We start from the raw sequence: 17,434 nt of genomic DNA on the forward strand, positions 1-17,434 counted from the left end.
AGCTAAAACAATCTTGACAAAAAAGAATAAAGTAGAAAGAATCACTCTATCTGATATCAAGGCATACTACAGAGCTATAGTAATCAGAACAGTGTGGTTTTGGTGGAGGAATAGACACAGAGATCAATGGAACAGAATAGAGACTCCAGAAATAGACCACAATACAAAGTATTAGTATTCAGCATACAGAAAAACTTTTACAAATCAAGAAGATTACAGTCAAAAAGAAAAACAGGCAAAGTATATGAACAGCAAACTCATATAAGAAGAAATAAAAACAGCTAACAGATTTATGAGGTGTTCAAATTCATTACTAATAAGAAAACATATAAATTAAAAACAAGATACCATTTGATACCCATCAGACTGGCCTACATTTAAAGTCTGATAATTCTCAAGTGTTAGGCTGGGAGGATCTAGGGCCTCTCATGCACTGCTAAAAGATACTCTGGTGAGCTAAGTGGCAGTCTCCAGTAATGTTAAAGATAGGTCTGACCCTTAAACTCAGCAGCTTGACTTCTAAAGTCTGTATCCTAGGGCAGCAGTTCTCAAAATGTGGTCTGTGAACTCCTGTGGATACCTGAGCCCCTTCAGAAGTCTGTGAGGTCAAAACCGTTTCCATAGCAGCACTGAGAAGTTCTCTGCCTTGTCCACCACGTGGACATCTGCACTGAGAATGCAGAAACATGGTGGGTACCAACCACTGCCGGTGCCTCAGCACAAAACAAGGCAGCAGCACCAACCCTATGGTAGTCAGTTTATTCTTCACCACCACACCCTCACGGTTAAAAAAGGTTTCGCTTCGGGGGGCCGGCCCGGTGGCACAAGGGGTTAAGTGCACACGTTCCGCTGTGGCAGCCCGGCGTTTGCCGGTTCGGATCCTGGGTGTGCAACGACGCACCGCTTGTTAAGCCATGCTGTGGCGGCGTCCCATATAAAGTGGAGGAAGATGGGCATGGATGTTAGCCCAGGGCCAGTCTTCCTCAGCAAAAAAAGAGGAGGATTGGCATTGAATGTTAGCTCAGGGCTGGTCCTCCTCACAAAAAAAAAAAAAAAAAAAAAAAAGGTTTCGCTTCGGCATGTCCTTGCTTAAGAATGATTATTTTTATTAACTCTCAACCCTTAAGAACACATCTTGTTAATATTCTGTGTGATGAAACAGGAAGTACGCACAAGGCATTTCTGCTGCAGCCTCAGACATAGGGCTGTCTCCAGGAGAAGCCCTCAGGCGACTGAGCTGTGAGCTGAACTAGACACTTTCTTCATGGAACACTGTGCGAAAGCAGGACTGGCAAACTATAGTCACTCAGACTTGGGTATCTGGTGCTTTTCTAGAAAATGAATGCTGTGAGCCTATCGCTTCAAGGAAAAAACTGGCAGGATTTGTTGCCAATGATAAAATTTGAGCTTTCAGGTGCAAGTTAAAGTTTGGAAAAACCTGTATCCTCCACTGTGAGCTACATCATATACTTTTCTGATGACAGTGGTGGTGAAATCAATGAATGTGATTTTTTGGTATTATACAATGAAACATCAATATAGGGAAGATCTATGTAACTCAGTCAACCAGTATTTTCTAAATGATCAATGTATGATGTTGCAAACTCAGACGCTGGTAAAAGATTCATTCAAAGGACAAGACAGACCAATGGATTTTCACCTAACAGAGTATATAAAGTTCATTAATATGATTTCAGATAGAGAATATCCACAATTATCTGCAAAGCCTATTAAAATACTCATTCTTTTCCATATCTTCAATGCTTCATGCGAAGTTTTTTTTTCACATACTTTAACCAAAACAATATATCACAGAATGCAGAAGCAGATGTGGGAACCAGTTGTCTTCTATTAAGTCAGAGATTAAAGAGATTTGCAAAAATATATAACAATACCGTTCTTTTCACTAATTTTGTTATTTTGGAAAAGTTATTTTTCATACAAAATAAGTTATTTAGGTAACATGTAATGGGCTTATTATTGTTATACTGTTATTAAATTAAATAATAATATTAACAATTTTTGTTTCAATTTTGAATACAGTAAATATCTGTAGGTATAATCCACAAAAATAAAAGTTCTTTGAGGTCCTCAATGATTTTTAAGAGAGTAAAGAAGTCCTGAGATCAAAAACTTTGAGGGCCGGCCTAGTGGCACAGTGGTTAAGTTTAGCACACTCCACTTCAGCGGCCCAGGTTCACAGGTTCAGATCCTGGGTGTGGACCTACACCACTCATCAAGCCATGCTGTGGCAGTGACCCACATAAAAAATAGAAGAAGATGGGCACAGATGTTAGCTCAGGGCCACTCTTCCTCAAGCAAAAAGAGGAAGATTATTGGCAACAGGTGTTAGCCTGTTGGCAACAGGTGTGAGGCCAATGTTCCTCACCAAAAAAAAAAATAACTTTGTGAACTGCTGCCCTGGAGAAATTTACACAGGAGCACTAAGATTTCTGCACAAAGATGTCCACTCTAGCATTCTTTTAGAAACAAAAATTTAAGCACAAAGATTGCTCAGTTGTTCTCCAGAAACATCCTTTGTATTTACCCTGTCCGCTCCCACCACTACTGCCCTAATTTGGCCATAATCCCACATCCAGACAATGTCTGGCAATGCTGAAAATACGCTGCCGGCTCAACGCTTATGACTGAATAGTGAACGGACCACTACAGCAGCTCTAACTGGCCTCCTCCCTCTCTTCTCTCCTCCAGGTACTTACCAGATTAAATCCCACTTCTTAACCCAACCCCACATCAACCAAAAAAGCTTCTAAGTGAAATGTCATTTCAACAACAGATTTAAGCTTCAAAAAAAAAAAAGGTTTAAAAAGTGCTCTGTTAAATTCATCTCACCAATAATCAGAAAATCCAGACTGTTACTTCTCCTTCCTTCCCTTGAACAAGGGTTGAGTGAAGTGGCTGAATTATGCCATCTCAACCAAAGGCAGTTCAGTTCCAGCCAGTTTTGCAAAACCAAAGGAATGTTAAACTTTGGAATGTGTCTATCTCAGATGAGGTCATCCAAATAGGCTTTTTCAAAACTGCAAAAAGCAATTCATCACACAGGTGACAACAGAAAAGTATCCTGATTTCACATTAATAAGTGGTAAAGTGTGTTCTATCCAGGAATGAAAACTGTAAGAAGAAAATCTGGTTCTACCAAGGTCAGCAGAAATCTGGTACAGCAGCAGTGAGTCATGGAAGAAGGAAAGAGATGGGCACTCTATGATCTTTCTGGAAAACAGACTCCACTGTACGTGTTTTCATACTTCTCTGTACTATCTTATCACCTTATCTTTACCTCCACTACAAACGTGTCAATAATGTGCTCCTGGGGGAGGAACCAGTGGGCAACTTCCTCTTCATCCATCACCGGGGCTAGATGAAACTGCTTCAGGTAAGTGTTGGTTAATTCTCGAACTGCTTTGATATCTCTCGGTTCCATCGGTCTCAAGCCTGAAGTCTTTGTAACCTTGTTAGAGTAAAACAAAACAAATTGGGAAGTTTAAATATAAGAGAAGCAAAAGTACTGTGCACTAAAGCGTGGTCCACAGACCATCTGGACCAGCATCACCCAGGAGCTTGTTAGAACTGCAGAGTCTTGGCCCTGCCACAGACCTACCATGTCAGAATCTGCAACTTAACAAGATTCCCTGGTGATGTGCATACACATAAAGTTTGAGAAGCACTGAGTTAGAATATATGCTAGACAATGTGTTGTATTTTGTCTCTGTGTACCCGGTCATTGGTTGGTATCGCCCATGACCCAAACAACATCAAAGGGAACACTCCAAGTTCATCTATATACCAATGCCGAGAATTTTAGCAGCCTACATGGTAGGACAGAAGAATGTCTTCTGCAGTACTGTGCTTTAAATCTGCCCTGTCTGACATTTTGAAAACAGCTGAGAAACATTTTATTCAATGGCCCATGAAAAGGATGGGGCTATTTTGTTCTCATGAGCAACAAAAACAAAAGGAAATCATACTGGTGAGAATGGGAAGGCAAGCATTTCAGTACACTGCCGAGTATTTTCTCAAGATGAATGGCTGGCTACCGAGGACTGGCTCTGGCCTCTCATGCCATCTTTTGATTAAAGGTGATCAGAACAGGTATGTGAATCCATTATTGCACAGCATCACAATTTTTACATTAGGCCACAGGAACACAATAACCTAAAGGTCAAGACAGGTCCCCATTTGGATTTGTTCTAGTGCCTGTCCTCAAAAGAGCTCCAGACATCACTGAGCTCTCTAGGAACTGTCCAGACACCAGGGCACTTGAGACCGAAGTGAGAAAGGCCACCACATCTGCCTGTTTTACAAACAAAAAATTAAAAACTTAGGGGGCTGGCCCCGTGGTCTAATGGTTAAGTTCAGCACACTCCGCTTCAGTGGCCCAGGTTCGGTTCCCGGGCATGGACCTACCCCACTCATTGGTGGCCATGCTGTGGCGGTGACCCACATACAAAACAGAGGAAGACTGGCACAGATGTTAGCTCAGGGTGAATCTTCCTCAGCAAAAAAAAAAAAAAAAAAAAAATTTAAAAACTTAGAAATACAACTTCATTTCTCTAGTTCACTTGACTTTTTTTCTTGAAGTACTGGATAAATTTTAAGTGATAAATAATGTGTATATAAATATTGCTACTGTACCTTTTCTGTCCTGAATTATTTCTAAATACTTTAAAATAAAGAACTGCCTCTAAAATTAGCTCATTGCAATGCCTGCATGCCCTAGACTAGTAGTATGGCAGAAGCCCGAGATGGAAACCAGGATTTCATCCTGAGCACCAGCTCTCATGGATGTTAGTGGTTGTGCTGAGGCTTCTAAGGTTCCGTGACAAAGAGTGTGACTGAGTATTGATCAGTGGGGTGGGGAGATGGGAGATGCGTTCTTTGTATTTACAGACCCAACAGCTAAGTATTTACCTTGTGCCACTCAGTTATGACTTATGTAATCTATAAAGACATAGTAATGCAGCTAATATATATTTTACTAGTCTAATTTGAGAGAAATTAAGTCCTCAACATCTAGTAGAGAACTCATACTTCTAGTCTTTCTGTGATCTCAAAGCCAAGGGACCAGAAATCCCCAGGTCCCAGCTTCCATCCAAGGCTTAACCCTTCAGGCGAGCAGTGTACTAACAGCCTGGATATGCGTTGAAGGAATGAAATGAATGTCTATGTTCTGTACCACAATTATTTAGCCAATAAGGTGAGGTGAAGGCTGCAGACATGGTAAAAGTCACTGGCAGCTCTGGAGAGATGACACTTCTATGGCCTGGTATTTATATGCCAGCCAGGCATGAAACTATATTTTTCTTTTGTTTCCCCTGAGCCAGCCAGTATTTGGTAGCATTTCTATACTGCAATTTATAGGAAGAGGTGTCTTGACGTGAGTACAGCCATGTTTGGCCGCTCCATTGACCTACAGCCACCAGCACAAAAAGAAATATAAAAGCTGCTTTCTGTGTGGTGGGAACTGGCCTTTTCCCGGGAACTGGCCTTTCTCTCACGGAGGGAGTTGCAAGTTGTAACATTTCAAGGCTCTTGGAGCGTCGTAGCACGGGATGGACTGGCCATCTGTGCCGGGCTGGGACGATAACCAAAGAGAACAATGCACGTACACAACTACTGGGCCGGGATGTTAGCCAGGGGGCTCAGTGCACGTACGCCACTGATAACCATTTTGTACATGGGAACACTAAATGCTTGCTCTGCAAACTCTGTAATTGCTTACTCTGAAAATTACTGATGGTATAAAAACTGCTGGAAACTGAGACCCGGTGAGAGTTCCACCTGTGGAAGGGACACCTTGCCCAGGACGTGTGATCCTTGCCCAGCCGCGTCGATTGACAGGGCTCTCCCGGCAGTGGGGCGTGGATGTTGTGAGTAACTGATTTGATGTGAAGTAACTGATTTGATATGAAGTAATTGATTTGATGTGTTCTCTTTTCGGTCAACCTGGTGTTTCTCTCTCCAGTTGATTTGTGTCATTTCTCTTCAGCCGATGTGGGTGTTTTCCCTTTCCAGTCGGGCTGATGTTTTTTCCCTCTTAATATTTGACCTATTTGGATCTGTTTGCAGACTGTCGCCTTTACTATCCTCTATATAATAAAATATATCTTCAGTCCATTTGTTTGGAGTGGAAAGTGTCTTTTACGTCTCCGATCGAATCCCCGAACCTCTCATAACAAGAGGGAACCTATGTGATTTCCAAATGCTGTTAAACGTTAACAAAAATACATTTCTAAATGCTAGTAGGAAGACCAAAACCATATAGAATGTATACTATGGTCATTAAAAAAAATTATTTTCTGACATGAGAATGATCTCGATAAATTTTAATTTTATTTATTTATTTATTTTTCCCCCAAAGCCCCAGTAGATAGTTGTATGTCATAGTTGCACATCCTTCTAGTTGCTCTATGTGGGACGCGGCCTCAGCATGGCCGGAGAAGCGGTGCGTCGGTGCGCGCCCGGGATCCGAACCCGGGCCGCCCAGCGGCGGAGCATGCGCACTTAACCACTAAGCCACGGGGCCAGCCTCGATAAATTTTAAATAGCATTTCTTTCTTTCTTTTTTTTTGTTTTTGCTGAGGAAGATTTGCCCTGAGCTAACATCTACTGCCAATCTTCCTCTATTTTTGTATGTGGGTAGCCACCACAGCAAGGCCACTGACGAGTGGTGTAGGTCTGCACCCGGGAACCAAACCTGGGCCACCAAAGCAGCGCACTGAACTTAACCATTAGGCCACCTGGGCTGGCCTCAGCCTTTCCTAATATTAGACTGTTCTTTCTTTTGATACTGGTTCAGTAACAATCAACAATATCAAGCAATTAGATTAATTAATGAAAGCAACAGAATACATGATATCTGTTAATAGAGAATATTCAGAAATGAAGACAAAGCTTGCCAACTTCTTTCTAGAGCAAAATATTCTTCTGCAGCACAATTCTCATTCATTGAATATTTATACCATGAAATCACCAAAATCAACATCTTTTGCCTAGCAGACATCCTTAAAGCAGCAGTTCTCAAATATTTTGGTCTTGGATCCCCTTTTATGCTCTTAAAAATTATTTTGTACTCCCAAAGAGCTTTGCTTATGTGGGTTATAGCTATCCATATTTATCATGTTAGAAATTCAGTTAGAAATTTTCAAACACAAAATATATACATGCATACATTCCATAGCCTTTGGAAGACTTCACAGTATACTTGTTAGCAAATAAAAGTGAAAAATGCAAATTACATTTTAGCGTTTTTATAAAAATAGTGTTGACTTCACGGATTCCCTGAAAGGGTCTCGGGGACTTCCAGGGGGTCCCTGGATCACACTTTGAGAACTGCTGTCTCAAGTCTCCAAAGGTCATAAAAATGGGTAGTAGAACTTAGATAAGGAAGACTCAGTCAAACAGCCTGTGTGGGCAAAGAGGAAGGGAGAAAGTATATAAACTTGGCCACTTATAAGCACTTAAACAAGTTTTTACAGAAGCATTAAAGCAGAAGAGAGCTTCAGACTATATTAGCTATAAAAAATATAAGGTTCCAGAAGACAGGGGGAGAATATTTACTTTTGCTGACTAACAATGGCTCACGTATCTGAGCCTAAACTTGCTTCTTTCTAACATTGTGAAGTCACATACTCTCCAAAAAACCTATAGAAGCATGACATAAATTTTAAAATGTAAAATAAACACTCAAATTATAGCTGCTGTCTTCAGGAAGAGGTGGGAAGAACGTTAAGCCTAGATAAAAATGGTATGCTGTGGCATAATCCGAAAGAGTGGTAACGTTTTCTGCGAGTTCAATAAAAAGCAAAATAACATTTCCAGTAACTGAGAAAAATCTTAAATTTCCTAAGCAAAGTCTGTATCACCATCAGATACACATTCCCATGTCCAACTAATATGCATTACTAGCTGGACTCTATGTATACTGAAATCCATGTAACATCTGCGTATCAAGGCATACAGATAAAGTTCAGAGTTCTATTAAAAAACAGAAGCAGTGTTGTTCTCTGTCAAACTATGTGGTGTGAACTGTTTGGAGCCAAGATTCCAGAGAAGAGATGTAAGCAATGATTACGGTTATTTATTTGACTTAAAAAGGAGTAGGACATTAAACGCTAAAAAAAATCATCTACTGCTACCAAATCTCACGTGTCTTAGCATGTCTTCACAAGCGTGTCTTTCTTGCAACCCGAGAAAGATGCTGGCAGATTAATGTGACTCCTGCTTTTTACCCACTTCAAATTCCTTCACCTTTAAAGTACTGAACCCCCCCCAAAAAAAATTCCAACTTGTTTGGAAATGTTCAACACCAAATTAAAAACAAACCGACGTGTGTTTAAAGGTTAGGGAAACATGTTACTCTTGAAGAAACCTTAGTCTTTTAGATAACAGTAGCTAATGGCGTGGGCTCTGGGATGGCTCTGTCCTGGCTAGAGGACTCTGGGCAAATCAATCTGGTGTTTCAATGTCCTCTTCTGTGAAATGGGGTTAACGACCTGTCCTCCTATGATTGTTATAAATAATAAACGAGACTACGGATGTTCAATGTCTAGCATAATGCTGGCCACAGTAAATGTTAACTCTCATATTCAGAAGTCCACGAGGAGAACATAAAGCAGGCACTGTAAGCAGAAACAGTAATGATGAATCAGAAAATGAGATTGATCCATACAACAAAAGTTGTATTCAATACAGTTCTTCACTTTATGCTTAATGGTACAAAACTGTTCGTCAACGATATGATTGCTAGCGGTGGTATCATCCATGTGGGCCCTTGTGAGAGCAGGTGGTCTGGTATATGCTGCATTGTCCAGCTTCTAACTCTAGAGGCAGACACCCAGGAGACCGCGGTCAGCACCTTCCGATTTTCCGACATCTGTACTTTCATCTCCTCTCCCCACTCTCTCTTTTTGTTCATTCATTTGCTCTTCGTTTTTCTTTCCTTCCCTACCACTTAAAAGGAGGAAGGAAGACTGGAACATGCTGACAAGAGCTGTTTGGATCTTGACAATCGCCCTTTCCTGTCTGAACCTATGCTCTAAGGACTGCACAGCGAGATATGGGGTGGGACTGGGCCACGGTGCCCCCACAGGGGGTGTGTTAGAGGTGATGGCAGAAGCAGACAGATCTAACAGAGGAAATATGGAAGACTGGGGTCTGCATCCCAAGTCCTCCACTTATTAGTGACAGGCCCTTGTCTAAGTGTCAACCTCAGTCTTTTCATCTGTAAAATGGGGATAAAAAGTACCAACTTCAAAAGGTGGTTGTGAGAATATATTGAATAATTATGTGAGAGCACTTTATAAATGTCAGTTTATTGGGGAAGAAAAAGGCAGTCACCATAACAACATGGCTGGATAGGACTGCTCTATGCAAGTAACCTAAGACCACCATAACTAAGATGCTGAAGTGTGGCTTCACAACCACTGCCTGCCCAGTGATTTACTACCAACTTGTCTAAACTTTTGTTATCTATGAGTTGATTGATTCCTTTATATTCCAAAAATATAAAGGCTGATGGACAAAGTCAAGTTAAAAGTAATTTTAGCAGGGGCCTGCCTGGTGGCATAGTGGTTAAGTTTGTGCACTCCGCTTTGGCAGCCCAGGGTTCGCAAGTTCAGATCCCAGTCGCAGACTTAAGCACCACTCAACAAGCCATGCTGTGGCAGGTGTCCCACATAGAAAGTAGAGGAAGATGCGCACAGATGTTAGCCCAGGGCCAATCTTTCTCAGCAAAAAGAGAAGGACTGGCAACAGATGTTAGCTCAGGGCTAATCTTCCTCATCAAAAAAAAAAAAAAAAAGAAACATTAAAAAAAGTACATTCAGCACCTTAAATTCTAATCATCCTGAATAAACTAATGATAGGTACTAAAATTCCTATTCTTCGTTCCATTTTAGGCAACCTACATGTAAGTGGGTGCTTTCCTTACACACGAGCTGTTTTAGGTTCAATACACTGCAATCTGGGGAGACCAAAGTAGAACAGCATTAGCCCCTAGCAAAAAAAAGCAGGCACCCTTGAAGTTTTTATTTCAACTCGCATATAGCAGAGTATTTAATGACTGGCAAGGAGGACACTGAGAATAAACGGTGCCTGCAGAGGCGATGTTTCATCCTAGCTGTGTACTGTGCCCCTTTTTTCTCACTGCCATTTGTGCTCTGTGGGACTCTGTCCCTCTCAGTCACTCTGGGTCTTGGCCATTAGCAGAAATTGTCTCTAGCTTCAAAAGAATACTGATCAGTAACTGTTGTCACGATGATGCTGTGACTTCTCTGAACACCACCCTATTTCTCCATTTCAGTGTTCACACCTCCATGTTCTCACCTTCATTTCTGTCGCCCCCACTTGAGAGGCCTGCTACTGCTTCCCCAGGTCACGTGGACCCTCCTTCGTCACACTGCCTGCGGTTCTATGTTCCCGCTCCCTCCTTGGCCTCACAGAGAGGTGGTGAGTTCCTCAGTTCGAGCCCCCACTGTCTCAACAACAGCTAAGACAGACAGGAAGAATGTGCCTTCCAATCCTGCTGCCAGGTGGCGAAGCCCAAGAATGATGAGCCTGACATCTCCAGCATCTGGTTTCCTTCACCTTGTCTTCTCTCCTGATTACATTCTGCCTCAGGTCAGAAATTAGCTGATTCTCGACTATCATCAGAGAAAAGACATCAATTCATGTAGCCACTGAAGACGTGCATTTGGTAAACACACAACTGGCCAAAAGACAAAAGGAACGGAGTCTGCTGCCCCTAGGAAAGCCACCACAGTCCTCACCACTTTCAGAGGAACATGGGTACACTCCATGTGAATCCTTCAATCAAGTTAAAATACCTGCTAAACTACTCTGTAACAACCCAAAAGAAAGAACAGCTCTGACGAAATCAAAACTTAAAATAGAAGATCCCATCAGTGGCAGACAGATTCTAAGATGGCCCCCAGTGATGCCCACCTCCTGGTGTTCACACTCTCGTGATCCACTCGTCTTGAGTGTGGGTGGGACCTGTAATCTGCTCCTAACCAATGATATATGGCAACAGTGACTGGATGTCACTTTTATGAATTGATTATGATGGTGCTCAGGGCAAGCTACCCCAGGACGCACCACTCTGGTATACGGATTATTTCGAGCTGAAGACAATAAGGACTCAGAGAACTCAGGAAGAATATTTGAGTTTCCCCTCCCAAACTGCCTAAAGAATTTAAAACAAAAGATCTGTTTCAGGAAGGAGTTATTATCATGATGGCTGTAAAGATAACGTAGGATAGAGGTTACAATAGGAAAGGCACCAAGCCCCTTTTATCAAAAACTCTCTCTCTCTCCCTGACCACATTCTCTATAGATGACCCTGAGAAGAAGTGTCAGGCAAACATTTGCATTTCTATCTCCATGTGAGTTGTCTTCTTGCCCTCTGAAGTCCCAGACCACTACCCACCCCCAACACCTTCCTCGCCTTTAGTTACAATACTTAAGCGGGCAGCTAGACAGAAGGACGAGTTGCTCATTTCTGAGTTTCTCCCATGTATACATGTTATTAAACTTGGTATTATTTTCTCCTGCTAACCTGTCTTGTTGATTATTTGGCCAGCCATAAGAACCTTAAGGGAAAGGGCAGAAGGGGATTCTCACTCTCTCCCTACAGTTTTGGCGTAGTCGCCAGGATCCCCACTGGCTGGCAAGTTGCCTTCTCTGGCTGGAAGAACTGCCTTCTCCTTGGGCTACTGCAGATGGTGAGATAGGGGAACGCCTGACGAAAGCCGGCAAAAGGTAAGATTTCTTACCACGTCAGCCTCCTGGAATCTCTATCTTCGGGGTCTGGTAGGAGCAAGCAGTGAGAATTTTTTTCTCTTTCTAAATTTAGATTGGCAGGAGAAAATATTTGGGAAACTAGTTTCTTGTGCTTTTAGTGACTGGTAAATTTGGTAGAGTACTCTTGGTTTTGATCTTGATCCTTTTTCCTCCCAGAGATAGTCTCTGTTTTTCTCTTTTGTCTCTGTCTTTTGTGTCATGTGTCATAAGAAGGAAATACCATAGGGTAGGACGCAGGCATAGGCCCTATAAGCCTACTGTCCATGCCGGCCCCACAGACTGGTGAGTTTGCGGGTCTCACCAGACCGGCGTCTATTTAGACAAACTTTGCTGTGGGTTAATATGCACATGAAGTGAAGGCCATTGCCAAGGGCATCTTGGAAGCCAAAAGGCCACAAATTTGGTGGGCGCGGGTCGAGCAGTTAAGAGCCATTAGGGCGCTCGCCACTTTCAGAAGACTCCCGTGACAGGATAAGTTGGGTCACGGAACGGGGTAGATGACACAGGTCCCTCGCCAACTGCAAGAAAATGTCCGTGCAACGACGAGGTACTCTGTAAAGCACACAGTCCCCAACCCCGTGGCACCTCCCCCCCCAGGTATTATTCTGGCTCCAAGAGACCTAAGGCGTGGCTAAAGCTGTCATTGTGCACATAAGAAAAAAATTGGATAAGGTTTTTCCTTCTGTCTTGTTCTGTGTCCTGAGAACTTGGCTTTGTGACCAGTGAGAATATTCTCCTTGGTCTCCACCATACGGAAGCTGCATTTACTGGGGTGCCCCTTGGTGGCCAGTCGAGTAGACTGGGGTTCCGAACTGTCTCTTTGTCCGGCTGTGCCAAGCTCTCAGGGGAGTTTGTCATAAAGGCCCCAGTCCATAAGGGCTTTTGTCGTCTTAACCTTCATTGCTTGTTAGTGCTGGAAAAATCCCATTCCAGTATCGCCTGCCCAGTGTCACAGATTAGCGGGCCTGTGACTGGAGGCGTCCCACACTATTGTGGGAGACTGGAGACACCGTTTTCACCACACCATCCTTACCGCCTGTGCAACGAAGGTCTTTACTTTCTCTGAATATCTTTGGGAGTGAATTCTGTGGATCATGGGGGCTACATCATCTGCGCCCTCACCAGGGACGCCTCTTGCATCCAGGGTAAAGATTTATTCTAACTTAAAAAGGCTTATTGGATTGAGTCACTATTGGAATAAATATACAAATGAAGATCCTACTCGTCAATGGCCAGACGACGGATCCTTTGAATTGGGAAAACTTCTAAATTGGGGGAAAAAAAATGTTTTGAGAGCTCTCACACAATTGTTTAATTGGTACCTAAAAAAAGGCCAGAAAAAGGAAGGGAAAAATTTGAATAGCCTTAAGACCTTGACTCAGGTTACAACTGAATTAAGAACATGTAAAAGTGTAAGTGTTGATAAGATTATAAAGGTTGGAATGTTTGAGCTAATTTTATATAAAGAGGTTACATCAAGTTTGCCTGAGTATGTTTTAAAATGTCTGACTGGGAATGCTTCCCTTGTCCAAAATTATAAGACCAAGACTTACTGATAAAAATCTTAATGATAACTATGTTTAGAGGTATAAGAGGTGATGAAATTTACATGAAATTTTGTAGAAAAAAAACTGATGTTATTTCTAATACAGAACTGGTTAACAAAAATAGTAATTTAAATGATGGCTAATTTTATCTGAAGTCTTATGAAGTCTTGTAGGCAATCTAAATAATTATTGGGAATAAGTAACTAAATAGTTGTGAAAAAGATGAATGTTGGATGAACTTTAAACAATAATTATGTGTTATGGTGGTTACAGCTTCCAAACTCTTTTTGGTGACTTAAAACTTTAGAGTTTTGCTAAATTTTATGATAAAAATTCTCTGAGTATCATCATTTCCAAATAAGATAAGGTATTAGACACTGATTGCTAAATGTACGTTTGTCTACTTTTGGCTTTTCATTACAGGAAAACTAAAAGGTATTTTGGGTCTATTGGTAAACATGTGTTTTGTTAAAAGATTGTACTATAAAGCAACATATTTCTAGAAGTTATGAAGTGTTTATAAATTTTCCAAGCCACAAGATACTAATGTAAAAGAAAGTTTATAATTGTTTACTTAGTTTTTACTTACAAATTAAGGTTTCCAATGGTTAAAATTTCTAATTAGTATATGTGATTGAAGCTACTAAAAATTAAGAAAAATATGTGTACAAGGAAAGTAAGATGTATAAAGAAGGTACAAAGAATGGAAATATTTTGTTTGGTTGATTAAGAAAGATAAATTTGTCCTCAAGTACTAGGAGGGAAAAGAAAGACATGGGACAAATTCTGAATGTAAAAAGAAAGTTATAGAAGGTTTGTGGAAGGAATTCTGGAAAACGAGGTTTTATGCATGGTTAAGTTGGCTAAGATTAAAATGAATTTAATTAAGTAAATGAGTTTTAATAGCAGAAGTAAGCTGGTGCAAAATTAAAATTTGGTCTTCTGTCTCTTAAAAGGATAATTTGCTTAAACTTGATAAAGAGGTTACAAAAGATTTTTCTTTACCTTTGAGTAAGTCTACCTAAAAGACAGAAAATCTATGTTTTGTTAAAATAATTTCCTACGTTCAAAAGACTGAGGTCTCTCTATTAAGGCTTTTTGGACTGTTAATGCTCTGTTTACCTTGACTTTTTATATTTTTGACAAGCTCCCCAAAATTCATATCTTAAATAAAGTCTTTTTTTTACTTTTTTTTCTTTGAGAATTTTCAAAGGGCCCTGGAACTTCTCAAAGAATTTGTTCTCTTCCTATAAGGAGGAAGATACTAAACTTATTCGGCTTATTCAGTATGTTAAACTATGTGAGAAGCATTGTCAGACAAGTGATGATAAGTCTGCTTAGGTGGTATTTTGTGGGTAAATGTTATTGACATAGGTGTTTTAAAATTGTATAACATTACTGAAATTCTGATCTGTCCTGGTTATCAGTCATAATACTGGTTATTATTTAACGTGTTGTATGTCACAAAATTAACCAAATTTCTTTGTCAATTGCCATTTTGAGGTCTTGTTGTTTACAGACTTATTTCTTTGCTCTAATGCTTTTGCAAAATATGTTTCAACTGCAGAAAAATTCATGGAAAGGACTCGGACATTTACACTGGAGTACAGGTTTCTGACAAACTTTCTGATCATAAAACTGAACTTGGTGAAAAATTACAGAAATCTGATGGAGAAACTGATGACTTCATGAAGCTGCTAACAAAAAGAGTGGGATCAAAAATGGATTGTACAGGACTGAATGAATTGATAAGGATGATTATAATTTTTATGATTTTTCCTTTGAAATATTGCTGAATTTTTAATGTTTTGTTTTTTCAGATTTAAGGAAAACTTTTTCTCTTTTCTCCTGAGCTAGCTATGACTTATAGCAATTTGGTAAATGATACTTTTCTAAGTAAAATTGAAATATTTATCTTTTTCTCTCTACCTGATCCCTCCAGAATTTGGAAACTCTTAGTGAGTGAGTATTGTTGTTTTCATGGCAATATAGTTATGTGCATAAGCTCAATAAGAATCTGTTCTCCTTATAACAGGACACAATTGGAACCACTGGTTATATTACCAAGGTTGTGACTGGAACATCATATTTGCAATACAACCATACAGCTTTTGAGGAATGAAGATTGGACTTCATGGAATAAAGCCACGTGGAAATATTGGCCTGGTACCTTATGTTCCAAGCAGCACTTACCAGGATAAGTAAAGAATGTCACTTATCTGGCAAGTACAAGGAACCTCGAAATATTTTGGGGGAACCTCGGAAGAGAGGAATTCACCCAAATCTGTAGGTATTGCAGGCAAAGTCTGATGACAAAATCCTTGGCTTGGCTTTCCTGGCCTCGAGAGGCCTTTCAAGTTCAATGTGAGATTCCTTATAAAAAGTTCCAGCAAAGCAGATTTAAAAGAGCCTATGTGATCAATTGCTATTCTTGCTGTACTTATGTAAATAATTGGGCCAACTCTATTGGAACTAGACTTATTTTGCAAACTAGTTAGTTTTAATGTGGCTATCTTGATAAAAATGAGGGTGATTTTAGAAAGAAAAATTATATTTCAGTAAAAACTATAGTATACATTTGCAGATAGTAGATCCTAGTTTTGTTGTCTTTTGAGGTTTTTGTTTTATATCTGTTGACTGGACTGGATCCTGATTTCTTCTAGTCTCCTGAAATATCTGGCTACAGATGTCCAAACTAACGTTTTTGATTTTTTCCATCATTTTCATTTGGAATCACTGAAAACTGAACCTGCCCTTTTTCCTGAAGCCTTACAAACTGAAGCTGATGGACTTGATATAAACTTAAGAGATTACCCGATGACATCATCAGAGACATTTTAAACTGCAAAAGATGCTTTGAGCTGACATCTAAAAACCTTCTTAACTGGCTGTCCTCTCAACTCAGAAACTGCTTTACAACTTGCTCCAACCATTAACCTTGTTTTTCTTTCGTTTACATAGAAATGTTTCCGTTAAATACTTGATTGCTTGCTTCCACAATATAGGCGTAACCTTGAGAGCCCACCTGCATCACCACTTCTAAAATGAACTTAATTGAACTGATCTATTATCAGGACTAAGAAATGTGTTCAGTGAGATGAAACAATCTACCAACTCAGCTTCTGGACTATGAAACTTCTTTAAGTTTCAAAAGGACTGTGAAACTTCTGGGGAAGTTTCAGAGGAGGGAACTGATGGTGCTCAGGGCAAGCTACCCCAGGAGGCACCACTCTGGTATGCGGATTATTTCGAGTTGAAGAAAATAAGGACTCAGAGAACTCAGGAAGAATATTTGAGTTTCCCCTCCCAAACTGCCTAAAGAATTTAAAACAAAAGATCTGTTTCAGGAAGGAGTTATTATCATGATGGCTGTAAAGATAACGTAGGATAGAGGTTACAATAGGAAAGGCACCAAGCCCCTTTTATCAAAAACTCTCTCTCTCCCTGACCACATTCTCTATAGATGACCCTGAGAAGAAGTGTCAGGCAAACATTTGCATTTCTATCTCCATGTGAGTTGTCTTCTTGCCCTCTGAGGTCCCAGACCGCTACCCACCCCCAACACCTTCCTCGCCTTTAGCTACAATACTTAAGCGGGCAGCTTAGACAGAGGGACGAGTTGCTCATTTCTGAGTTTCTCCCATGTATACATGTTATTAAACTTGGTAATACTTTCTCCTGCTAACCTGTCTTGCTGATTATTTGGCCAGCCATAAGAACCTTAAGGGAAAGGGCAGAGGGGGATTCTCCCTCTCTCCCCACATTACATAAGGTTCTCACTTCCACCTTGCCAGCAGATTCTCTCTATAGGCTCTCTCCTTACTGGCTTTGATGAAGCAAGCTGTCATGCTGTAAGCTGCCCTCTGGAGAATCCCATGTGGCAAAGAACTGAGGTAGCCCCTGGCTGACAGCCAGTAAGGAACTGAGGCCCTCAGTCCAATTGCCTGCAAGGAACTCATGCCTTCCATGTGAGCTTGGAAGCAGGTCCATCCCTGGTCAAGTTTTCAGATGAGACATCAGCCCTGGCTGACATCTTGATGGCAGCTTCATGAGAGGCCCTGAAG

At 40.8% G+C, this 17,434-nt stretch overlaps 1 protein-coding gene across 3 annotated transcripts in view; it reads right to left on the reverse strand.

Annotated features, from left to right (window-relative positions):
* Positions 1-17,434, reverse strand: part of NMT2 (N-myristoyltransferase 2) — a 71,144-nt gene that overhangs the window by 10,056 nt on the left and 43,654 nt on the right. For all 3 annotated transcript variants that reach the window (XM_058532472.1, XM_058532473.1, XM_058532474.1), the window contains exon 9: positions 3,302-3,472. In XM_058532472.1, the coding sequence (XP_058388455.1) occupies positions 3,302-3,472 (171 nt within the window). The remainder of the gene's footprint in view (positions 1-3,301; positions 3,473-17,434) is intronic.

Source organism: Diceros bicornis, chromosome 36 (genome assembly GCF_020826845.1).
Source record: "Diceros bicornis minor isolate mBicDic1 chromosome 36, mDicBic1.mat.cur, whole genome shotgun sequence".
Classification (NCBI taxonomy): domain Eukaryota; kingdom Metazoa; phylum Chordata; class Mammalia; order Perissodactyla; family Rhinocerotidae; genus Diceros; species Diceros bicornis.